This window comes from Indicator indicator, chromosome 4 (genome assembly GCF_027791375.1).
Source record: "Indicator indicator isolate 239-I01 chromosome 4, UM_Iind_1.1, whole genome shotgun sequence".
NCBI classification, from domain to species: Eukaryota; Metazoa; Chordata; class Aves; order Piciformes; family Indicatoridae; genus Indicator; species Indicator indicator.
Genome location: NC_072013.1, coordinates 20423321 through 20435061, shown reverse-complemented (window position 1 = coordinate 20435061; position 11741 = coordinate 20423321). Strand labels below are relative to the sequence as shown.

At 41.1% G+C, this 11741-nt stretch overlaps 1 protein-coding gene across 1 annotated transcript; it reads right to left on the bottom strand.

The window, feature by feature from the left end:
- Positions 1-9935: 9935 nt before the first annotated feature.
- BDKRB1 (bradykinin receptor B1) lies at positions 9936-11021 on the bottom strand. Its single transcript, XM_054400779.1, has one exon. It carries the CDS (start codon positions 11019-11021, stop codon positions 9936-9938), a length of 1086 nt encoding a protein of 361 aa, XP_054256754.1.
- Positions 11022-11741: the final 720 nt, after the last annotated feature.

Sequence of the window (11741 nt, the reverse complement as noted above, 5' to 3'; positions counted from 1 at the left end):
TACCCCAGGGCTAGCTGTAGGGATTTTGTTACTGCTGGCAAATGGTAGTCTACGTATGTTCCCATACACCTTCATTAATCTTCTGCCATCATTAATTCCCTGACATCATTGATTCCCTCTTCTCTTAACTAGGGAAATGATAACATTTGTCATGATAGCCTGATAGTGAAGTGTTATTTAATATCTCTGAAGTATCTGCCAAACAATGCAAAGTATTCCTTTTCTCCCATACCCTGAGAAGAAGAAAGTTTTCCTGGATATGCATCTGATGATGCTACACAAAGCACTTTTCTTGCAGTTGCAGAACTCTGTATTTAGATAACCTTGTGATGATTTTTAGCCCTATGCACCCAACCATCTGAAGTAAGACATAACGGAACAAAACTGTGTTAAACATCATCACATCTCACAAATAATTATGGCTATTCCAGCAGATTGCTATTTATCTGCAATAATACCTAAAACACAAGGATATTTATAGGGTGTTGGTTCGCATCAGACTTATTGTCACCATTGTCTGACTACCCCTTGCCACGTCAGAGAGATTTTTTGTTCTTGCTGTGGGTGGTTTGCCTTATGAATTACTGGCATCCACGCCAGGAATCTGGCATGCAACTAGCAGATAAGAGTTAAGTAATGCTGTTGGCAAGAGGCCTCACTCAGAGGTTCAGCACTTCTTTTAGTTCTTGAAAGACTGACTGAAGTTTTGCAGAACAGGCAGTCTAATCTTTATTTTTTCTTGGTTTTCTCCTTTTTGAAAATGTCTTAGCTGCTTTTCATTTATTAAAGTTAGTATCAATTGTTGGCTTTCTTTTTGTAATTTACCTATCTTTTTTAAAACTAAGCTTAATGGGTGCCTCAGGTTATTGCTAGATGCTGACCACAGGTTCTGGCTCTTCATGATTTGTCCTGCAAATGGGCTAATCCTCGCCACCCCATAGCAGTAGTTTTGACATATGAACAAGATTTTTATCGGCAGCTTCATAACTAAAAAGCATAGCTGAAAAGTGAGTAGAGAGATGGGGACTTGGTTATTATGCTAGCTTTCACAGAATGACAGAATGTTAGGGGCCAAAAGGGGCCTCAAAAGATCATCTAGTCTGCCAGAGCAGGATCACCTATATCAGGTCAGAGCAGGGAGGTCATTGTACCCCTGTACACAGCACTGGTTAGGCCACACCTTGAGTACTGTGTCCAGTTCTGGGCCCCTCAGTTTAGGAAAGATGTTGAATTGCTGGAGCATGTCCAGAGAAGGGCAACGAGGCTGGGGAGAGGCCTTGAGCACAAGCCCTATGAGGAGAGGCTGAGGGAGCTGGGACTGTTTAGCCTGGAGAAGAGGAGGCTCAGGGGTGACCTCATTGCTGTCTACAACTACCTGAAGGGAGGTTGTAGCCAGGAGGGGTTTGGTCTCTTCTGCCAGGCAACCAGCAGCAGAACAAGAGGACACAGTCTCAAGCTGTGCCAGGGGAGGTTTAGGCTGGAGGTGAGGAGAAAGTTCTTCACAGAGAGAGTGGTTGGCCATTGGAATGTGCTGCCCAGGGAGGTGGTGGAGTCCCCATCCCTGGAGGTGTTCAAGAGGGGATTGGACGTGGCACTTGGTGCCATGGTTTAGATAGTCATGAGGTTTAGGGTGACAGGTTGGACTCGATGATCTTTGAGGTCTCTTCCAGCCTTCTTGATTCTATTCTATGATCAGATCACATAGGAATGCCTCCAGATGGGTTTTTAATATCTCTAGAGAGGGAGATTCCACACCCCCCCGGGCAGCCTTTTCCAGTGTTCCATCACCCTCGCAGTGAAAAAATTCTTCCTCATGTTTACATGGAGCTTCCTATGCCTCAACTTCCACCCATTGACCCTTGTTGTGCCATTGGGCATCACTGAGAAGAGCCTGGCTCCATCCTCCTGGCACCCACCCTTTACATATTTATAAACATGAATGAGGTCATCCCTTAGTCTCCTATTCTCCAAACTAAAGAGCCCCAGCTCCTTCAGTCTACCCTTGTAAGGAAGATGTTCCACTGCCTTAATCATTTTTGTGGCTCTGCTGCACTCTTTCAAGCAGTTCCCTGTCCTTCTTGAACTGAGGGCCCAAGAACTGGACACAGTCAGTGGAGGCCAGTGACAAGAGGGGTGCCTCAGGGATCAGTCCTGAGACCAGTCTTGTTCAATATCTTTGTCAGTGACATGGACAGTGGCATTGAGTGCACCCTCAGCAAGTTTGCTGATGACACCAAGCTGTGTGGTGCAGCAGACACACTGGAGGGAAGGGATGCCATCCAGAGGGACATGGACAGGCTGGAGAGGTGGGCACAAGCCAACCTCATGATGTTCAACAAGACAAAGTGCAAGGTCCTGCATCTGGGTCAAGGCAATCCCAAGCACAAATACAGGCTGGGCAGTGACTGGCTAGAAAGCAGCCCTGAGGAGAGGGACTTGGGGGTGCTCATGGACGAGAAGCTCAACATGAGCTGTCAATGTGCACCTGCAGCCCAGAAAGCCAACCAGGTCCTGGGCTGCATCAAGAGAATTGTGGCCAGCAGGTCAAGGGAGGTGATTCTCCCCCTCTACTCAGCTCTGGTGAGACCCCACCTGGAGTACTCCATCCAGTTCTGGAGCCCCTATTACAAGAGGGACATGGACATGCTGGAACGTGTCCAGAGAAGGGCCACCAGGATGATCAGAGAGCTGGAGCACCTCTCCTATGAGGAGAGACTGAAAGAGTTGGGGCTGTTCAGTCTGGAGAAGAGAAGGCTCCAAGGTGACCTTATTGTGGCCTTCCAGTATCTGAAGGGGGCCTACAAAAAAGCTGGGGAAGGACTTTTTAGGATATCAGGTAGTGATAGGACTAGGGGGAATGGAATAAAGCTGGAAATGGGGAGATTCAGACTCGATGTGAGGAAGAAGTTCTTCCCCATGAGAGCCTGGAATGGGTTGCCCAGGGAGGTGGTTGGGGCCCCATCCCTGGAGGTGTTTAAGGCCAGGCTGGATGAGGCTCTGGCCAGCCTGATGTAGTGTGAGGTGTCCCTGCCCATGGCAGGAGGGTTGGAACTAGATGATCCTTGTGGTCCCTTCCAACCTTGACTGATTCTATGATTCTATAATATTCCAGATATGGCCTCACCAGGGCAGAGCAGAAGGGGAGGAGAACCACACTGACCACACCCCTTCTAATACCCCAGGATGCCGTTGGCCTTCTTGGCCACAAGAGCACATTGCTGGCTCATGGTCAACCTTCCATCCACTAGGACTCCCAGGTCTTTTTCCCGTTCAGTGCTCTCCAACAGGTCAGTCCCAAGACTATAGTGATACATGGGTTGTTTCCCAGATGCAAGACTCTACACTTGCCCTTGTTGAATTTCATTAAATTTCTCCCTGCCCAACTCTCCAGCCTGTCTAAGTCTCTCTGAATGGCAGCACAATCCTCTGGTGTGTCAGCCACTCCACTCAGTTTTGTGTCATCAGCAAACTTGCTGACAGTGCACTCTGTTCCTTCAGCCAGGTCTTTGATGAATATATTGAATAGTACTGGTCCCAGTACTGACAGTACTTTCCAGTGATGTAATTATTTTCACTTTGAAAAAAATTGTACTAACTTTAAACCGATGTAATGATAGGCACTCAAAGTCACTCTCTCTGTTCAGGACTAGCACTTTGGCAGGAACAAATAGGTACAGCTTGATTATTTTCAATTTACTGTGATACACATGAGGTGAGATTTTGGCTTCTAACCTGTTATTCAAGAACAGTTCTGTTGCTCAGACAAGAAGAGCCTGAGGCTGCAGATGAAATATTTCTACTTGTCCTCCTCCCAGTGCTGCACGATGAGCATTGCTCAGTCCATAGCTATCTGACATGTACATTTTTCCATATATCAAAATGTTATCGGGACAGTGCAAAATATTTTTTCATGATTTGGATGTTGCAGTTGACTAGCTTTCTGAGTTAGTTTTGTGTGATGGATGTGAGACTTAATCTATCTCTTCATGTAGGAAATGGTACTGGCTGGTTTAATTCCTAATACGTGGCTGGGGATTTTCTGTGCATGAGTTGAAATAGATAAACAGCAATGGATGGAACCAAATGTGAACTTCTATGTGTGTGAGTTACTTCCCAGAGGAGAACATCTCTCCCAGCTGTAGCTGTAGATTAGAGTCATGATGGAGAATATGCCTCAGCTCCTGAAATAAAATATTACTAGTGAAGCCTTTGCTGCAATAAACCTGCAGTGCACAAGATTAACACGACAGAAGAGGGGGGTTTTGAGCAATTGCTTCCTAAGGTGTTTTCCTGTAGAATGCACTACAACCAGACACACATGCTTTAAAAGTAGGAATTCATCGATCCATTTCACTGCATCATGTCATTTAGCAACATCTCATGACAACTGTTTGATGACACAAGATGGTTATTATATTTGTGACAACAGCATGGACAAAGTAGGTTGTGTGGATAAAGTTCTCCTGTCAGAAACAGGAGCTGTGTGCTAAATCAGTCTTTTCCCTTCTTACCATTCACATGAGGTAGTATAATGCATTGTGGCCTATGGATTAACCCTCAGAGACATCTGGATCTGTTCAAGCCATGATAAATAACCAAGGTGAAACTCAAGAATGGGGCAAATCCTGGTTCTTTGTGAGCACAGATAAGAGTGAACTTATCTAGGAAGACTATCCCTGGTTTTGCAACAGCAGCAAAAAGGCAAAGAAAGGAGAAGGGGTTCACTCCTCCTTTGGAGCAGAGCTTTCTTAACATCTTCTCTTGTTCAGTGTGCTGTGCATTTGCAATGCAACGTGTTCTGGAGAATTAAAGAAGGGCATGACACCTGTGACTGTATGAGTACATGGCCATTCTCCACTAGGGAGAAACGTACTAATTGCAAGGGCTCTGTATTGTTGAGGTAGGGAAAGAGGAAGCAGGTTTCTATTTTAGTCAGTAGGCTGGAAAAGATACTCAAGATTTTGCCCTCAGTCATGTGTGAAATAATAGGAATGGCAATGAAAAGCAGCTACTGAAAAGCTGAAATCAAAACCAGCTATAACACCAGAGTAATTAAGTTAAGCTGTCATGCTCTTGCCTGTAAGCTTCAGATTCCCATAGAGAAAAAAAAAGCTGCTCTTGCATAGTACAGCTCAGGAGATCTGTGTTTCCAGCTATTCTTTGTGTGTCCTGTGATGAAGGATAGGATTTTTTTTTAATCCCTATTTCTACCCTCCTCATGGACACAAAGTCCTGCTGTACTCTTTCCAGGGACCAAGAATGGTGTCTACTATTCGTCAGGTATCTTACTGTGCTATAAGGAAAGAGGGATGTCCCTTCCTACATTTGTCCTGATGACAATATTCTTCCTAGCTGATCATATTTTAGAATCTCATCTCATATTTGCAGTTATGATTATGCATTATTATTAGACTAATTTGTCTCTATATAATCACACTGCAGTTTATTTTTTTCCCCAGTATAGTTATATCTTGCTTCAAAGATTTCTTCCTGTGAAATTCAATGCAGGATATGTATTATCAATATAGTTGTTCTTATTTAATATGCAGGGTGGATGATTTAGTTTCTTGAGAGTAGTTTGGTTTTTTTGTAAGTGTGTTTCTCTCCCACATAAAGCAGAGTGACACAAACATAAATCAGAAGCAGTTAAGTTGCAATGTTGTAAAGTCAAAGTTTAGTCATAAAAGACTGTATTATAACTCACACACTGAAGGAGGCCACAATGAGATTCCAGGGACAGTTTTAGGTCAAACTTTTCCTGGCCATTGTATGCTTCATTTAGTAAACTCAAATTTCTTTTAATGCTTTTAAGTTTGACAGGATTTTGTTTGTTTTTATTTTTAAGAGAACAAAACATCCCAAGTCCCATCCTGGGGCACCTGCCTCTTCTCTTTTACTACACTTTGCTCTGGCACCCTTGCCAAGCAGGTCCTAGATCTTTCCAAGTTCCTTGTCAAAGCCATTTCCCCTTCAGAAGCAGATTGGTTGTTGCTGTGTCTCCTGGTAAAGCCAGTCCTTCTCTCTCTATGCTTTCCTTTGGTCAGTGTGTCCTCCCTGTTCCTCCACACACCCCCGATGGGGAACTGGCTGGCAAAGATACCGGTGGTTGCTTGTTTCTCTCCTCTCAGTCTTTTCCTCTGTTTCTCAACACCTGTTCTCCAGTCAAACATTTGTCTGTTCACTATCAACCTCCAGCCACAGCCCCATTTCCCCAGTCCGATTCTTGTCCTGTGGTCTGGCACAACTTTTGTCCCTTGTTCCTTTTCTGCTGCTGGGACTTCACCAACAAGCTTACTAGGACCAGGGGCAAGCAGCTTTCTTGACATCTATGGCCCTTGGCTGATAGGCACCCATGGAGAGTGAAGTGAGTCCTGTTGCTCCATGAGAACGTCTCTTGTGAAACTGTGAAGGATTTAAGAATCTCCACAAGAATGGGATCCAGCTGCTGAAAGCTCCAGCATGTCTGTACTGCGTGCAGACTGCTTTCTTCTATCTAGAAGTCAGCATCTGAAGATGATTTGATATGATTTTCACAGGGATGACCAACAGCTCTCTTCCTAGAAAGATAGAAGGCTAGAAGCTCATGTGGCTATGGATACCTGAAAATGCTTTTACCTCTATTTTTAGTGATGAATGTCTTGTCTTCTAGTTTCAGTTTTAGAAATAGGTCATCTGGTTTTGGAATGATTTTTTTTTAGGGTATTGGTATCTTTTGTTTCTAACACCAGAATCTGATATTAAAACTGTCCACATTTACAGGTAAAGTCTGTAAAATTGAAAAATGCAAGTCCAGGCTTTGTTATGCCCTGAAATGGGTTTCAGTGGACCCTAAATGTCACTTTATCACACTAGTGATCACATGTTGTGAACTAAGCCATCAAGCATGGCCTCATCAGGTAGCAAAAAGATAGTCCTTGCTCTAGAGAAAGTATGGTTGTATTTAAAATATGCAATTCAATATAGATGAGTGAGGAAAACAAATTCAATCATACTTGCAGTCTCTTGGGGTGCTGAGATCTTGCCTGTGAAAGGTCTTCATTGCACCACAGAAGTTTTTAAATGGTTAACACTTATCAGTGTTTATCTGGAGTGTGAGAAGTAACATGAGAGAAGGTAAAGATGATGCTATTCAGAAAAACAACCCATGGGCAATGGGGTCTGGAAGTATTGGTTGACTAGCTAACAGACCTGACATTTCAGTACTGATTGAAAGGTGATAGGTGAAGTGCCCTGATAGTGCAAGCAAGGAAACTTTTAATTACTGTCCAAAAGAGAAAGAATCAGCAGCACTGTGTGCATCTTTGTGTCCAGATCAGTTGTTTCCAACCTTTGTGATTAAAAATCCCATCCCTGGCATAAAACTGACTACATGTATCTTGTCCCCAGCAATGGCTCTCCAAAGCAGTCTTGGAGGCTCTGGGTGCTCCAGTGCTGGATTGTGTCTAGGACAGCCCGTCAGTAGCTTTACTAGGAAAAGGTTTTTATTAATGCTTACCATTAGCTTCCCTTGATACAATTTAAGTTCATCACCTGCTATCACATATACTTTCAAAGCAGAAGCAGCATGGTACTCCTGGGTCATGTTCAAATTCTAATCTATGGATCCTTTTCTGCTGAGCTGCTGTGACTCTCACTCTGCACCCTATACCTGTGCCATCAGTTATTTCTGATTAAATACAGAATTTTACATTTGCTGTGGATTATATTAGATCTTTTCTTCATATTTTTTCTATGTTAATACGACTCACACAATCAGTAATGAAAGAAATTGATCAAGTTTTACTTCATGCGTAGAAAATACACACATTGGAGAGTAAATCCATTGATTTCCAATAAATAAGTGTTTTAAAGCAGTATGTAAAGTAGAGACGGTTTTTCAGATAGCTGTGCACATGTGCACAGCTGTGCACATGCACGGAAGCAGCACTTTCATCAAAGCTGTTTTCCATTGAACTAAATGGAAGGCTTTCCATCAACTTCAGATTTCAGACTGATTTTCAACCTATTAACTCCTCCTTAAATGTGCCACAGTGCTTAAGAAGGTTTTCTTTTTCCTTGCACAACAGGGACAAGTGTTAGTCAGACGAGACGAGATATTTTTTCCTTTTAAGGTCCCCACACCTAGTGGGAAAAAGACACTTCCGTTGACGTAAATTTTTTTCATGATTGCAGGTTTTTTTTTTTTTTCCCCAGAAAATATTTCTGTTTGAAATTTATTTGAATCAAGAATTCATCTGGGGAAATATTAAATAAATGCAGTGTTCAACAGTTTACAATAGACTAGAAGTAAGTTTTTAATCTCAGATGACTAAGTGGGCTTCACATGCTGCTGTAACTGCTTATGTCTAACCCTGGTATTTATTTTTAAAAAGCCTATCACAGAAGGAATGAAACTAATAAAGCTATGAGTGAGTCTTCCTCCCTGATCCCTTAATCCACCATTTATTCTTAATCCATTCTTACAGGAAGATAGGCTTTTAACTCTTCAAAAGGCTTTTGCTCTTCAGATTCAAAATGTTTTGCGCAATCATTAAAAATGAACTCTAATCTTAATGCAACAAAGTTGAACAGGAAGATTTCTACAATTAAATAAGAAATTAATTCCATATTAAAAATGGTGACATTAAAAAGAACTGTAGAAAATGCAGCACTGTTACAGTGAATACAAGGCTGAACAGGCTTTATAATAATTTATGAAACTGTTATACAAATAATGTCCTTGTATACTCCTTTCTGCACTCAACACCATCCTGGCTGAACAGGCCTCACTGTATCTCCTGTCTTCTTCTTCCATATAGGTATAGAAAGAGATGTCTCACTTGTCTTAAAGTTATTCTGCAACAGTGGCTACGATGGAAAAGAACTTTCCTTCTTATACCGTCTGCTGTGTTATTGTTAATGGTTTTCTTATAACTACTAGTAACAGAGTTTATATTCTGGTAGCAGCGAGGATTTTTACTCACAGATCTATATACATGCTCTTCCCCAAAGGCTCATGGAAAGAGATAAGTTACAAATAAATATAAGAAAGGACAAAAGTATGGTGTACAATACGGTGTTATGCAGTCTATTAGTTTTGATTCACAAAAATATGTATCTAAAGATTTGCCTCAGATGAAAGGTATTCCAAAATAGTAGAGTATCAATGACCATCACTGATATTTTCAAGTATAAGAAAATAATAATAAATACTGATGAAACTGATTAGTAATTCTGTGACATTTTACTGGATAAAAAAAAAAAGAAAAGAAAAAAATTAAAAGAAAAAAGGAAAAGAAAAAATGTCAGATTTTGACGAGGATACTGGGTTACTTTGTTTTTTTTTTTTGCAGTTTACATATACTTTCTTTGTTGTGCGTTGTCCTCTACAATATTTATATTTGAATTGAAATATATTATATTTGAAATGCACAAAAAATTATTCACATTTTCCATATGCTGCTGTGAACGTGAAAACCATTTAAAGCATTGTTTAAAATAACTGGAAATGCTCTATAATTGCTGAAATGCCACTCTCAGGTGAAGGTTAAGCTTATATTTGCTTCATAATGTACATTATAATTTTATGTACAGTGGTGATGATATAGTAGTCGTCATCAGGGATACAATGTAATAAAATGTTTAACCAGCTCATGGCTTTCTGTAAAGAAACCAGAGTTCTAATATTTTGTTGAAAAGTTTTTCTTTCATGCCACTGATAATTGATAAGGCAGGATAGATAATTTTGTACAAAATTCTAGTATCAGCTGTTACGCATTTAGATGGGTAACCCAGAAAAAAGAAAAGTAAAAGTGAGGACAAATAAGCAGTCAAGTGATTTACTTTAATAAATAATTAGCTAAGTCTGTGGATGCCAGATTGGTGCAATTCATATTAATTTTTAATGCCATTTGAAATCAGTTGTAATATCAAAACCAATATGGAATTGAGAACCATTAGGTTGAACTACTCCTGACTGTAAACGTGTTGAAATATGAAGACTTTTCTCTGAATGATACCTTTCTCAAGCAAAATCCATAGGGAATAAACTGTGAAAAAACTTCCAAAGCCTTTTGCCTGAAGTATTTCCCAACAAAGACATAAATCACTGGGTTAATGCAACTGTTGGTAATAGCCAGAGTAGAACCAAACTGCTCACCAAAGTTGAGTAGTTCTCCCCAGAAGCAACCTTTGATCACTTCTGTCCGGTGTAATATATCAAGGAACACAAAAAAATGGTATGGAGTCCAGCACAAAAGAAACACCAGGATTACTGTGAAGATCAACCTGGTAGCCTTTGTGCCTTTGTGTTCCCCAGAACTTTTTGTTCTAAGTGCTCTTCGTTGTCTTGCTTTTTTTTGTAGGGAGCAAATGGTAGAGAAATTAAGGAAAATGATTGCTGTAGATGGCAAATCAAACCCCACTATGTTGAACAGCAGCCTTTCAGCAGTTGCCCACAATGGGGTGGGGAAGTCTAAGGAGCATGCTGAAATATTCCACTCAGGAAAATATTTCACAGTCCGAAACATAAAAGCTGGGGCACTGAGAAGGATGCCGAAGAACCAAGTGAGCAAGCAGATCCTTTTGGCCATAGCTGTGCTCCGTATCAGCCGGTGGTTCAAGGTATGGACAAAAGTCAAATAGCGATCCACACTGACTGCCACCAGCAAGTAGATGCTGGTGTACATGTTCAGGCCAATGGATGCACTCATGCTGCGACACAGGAAATTGCCAAATGGCCAGTTAAAGCCATTCCTGATGTTCTTTGCCCAGAAAGGGAGGCAAGTGAGGAAGATCAGATCAGCAACAGCTAAGTTCATAAGGTAGACTTCAGCTATTTTCAGGGGGCCTTTGTGCAGTAAATAAGTGAAGAGAACAAACATGTTTCCAAGCATTCCAATAACACAGATGGTGTCGATATACTTGGGTATTATATAGTACACAATGTCCCACCAGTCATTCAAGTCGGGGCAGGTAGCTGGGCTGCTCTTGTTTTCACTCTGGTTTGAAGAGGGAACACTCAGTAGAGGAGTTTCAGTCATTTTCTTTTTTTTTTTTTTAATTCAGAAATCAACAGGAGATGTCCTTGAAATGAGAACAAAATACTGCAAAAAAAAGCATAAAATTCCAAAAGTTGTCTTCCATCAGCAGTGTAACAAACATGTAACTGTTGGAAATGCTTTATTAGTGCTCACTTGATTATTGTAGGCTGGATCATTCCATGATTTCTATGCACAATGGTGAGAAATGTTCCCAGTATTAACAAGGATGGAATTTCCTCTACATCCTTTGAAGATTTCCTCTCTTTACTACCATTGTTTAAAGTGGCACAGAGGAAGGAAAGTGCCAATTTAGTGTCTCTTCCAGAAAGAAAAAGATATAGCTGAATTCCAGCTCCCTGAGAGTAGTGGGAGTCACACTGGTGACACAAAGCTAGCTTTACACCCTTCCCTGTCCTTTCTCTTACTCCTGTGTTCCATGATATGTATAACTTTAAGTGGATGATGCCCATTTCCCCAGAACTGGAAATGCTACTCACTCTCTTGAATAATTGCAGGGATGGGGGATACAAAAACCTCTCTGAGCATCCCATTTCAGTGTTTCACTCTATTCAGTGGATTTTTTCACAGATGTTCAAGTCTTAGGATCATTATGGTAGAAAAGACATCATTGAAACTGCAGTGACATTTCAGTATTTCATATCCGAATGTAAGTATTTCATACCCAAATGAAGTATGTAATCTTAAAAAATAATGCATTAA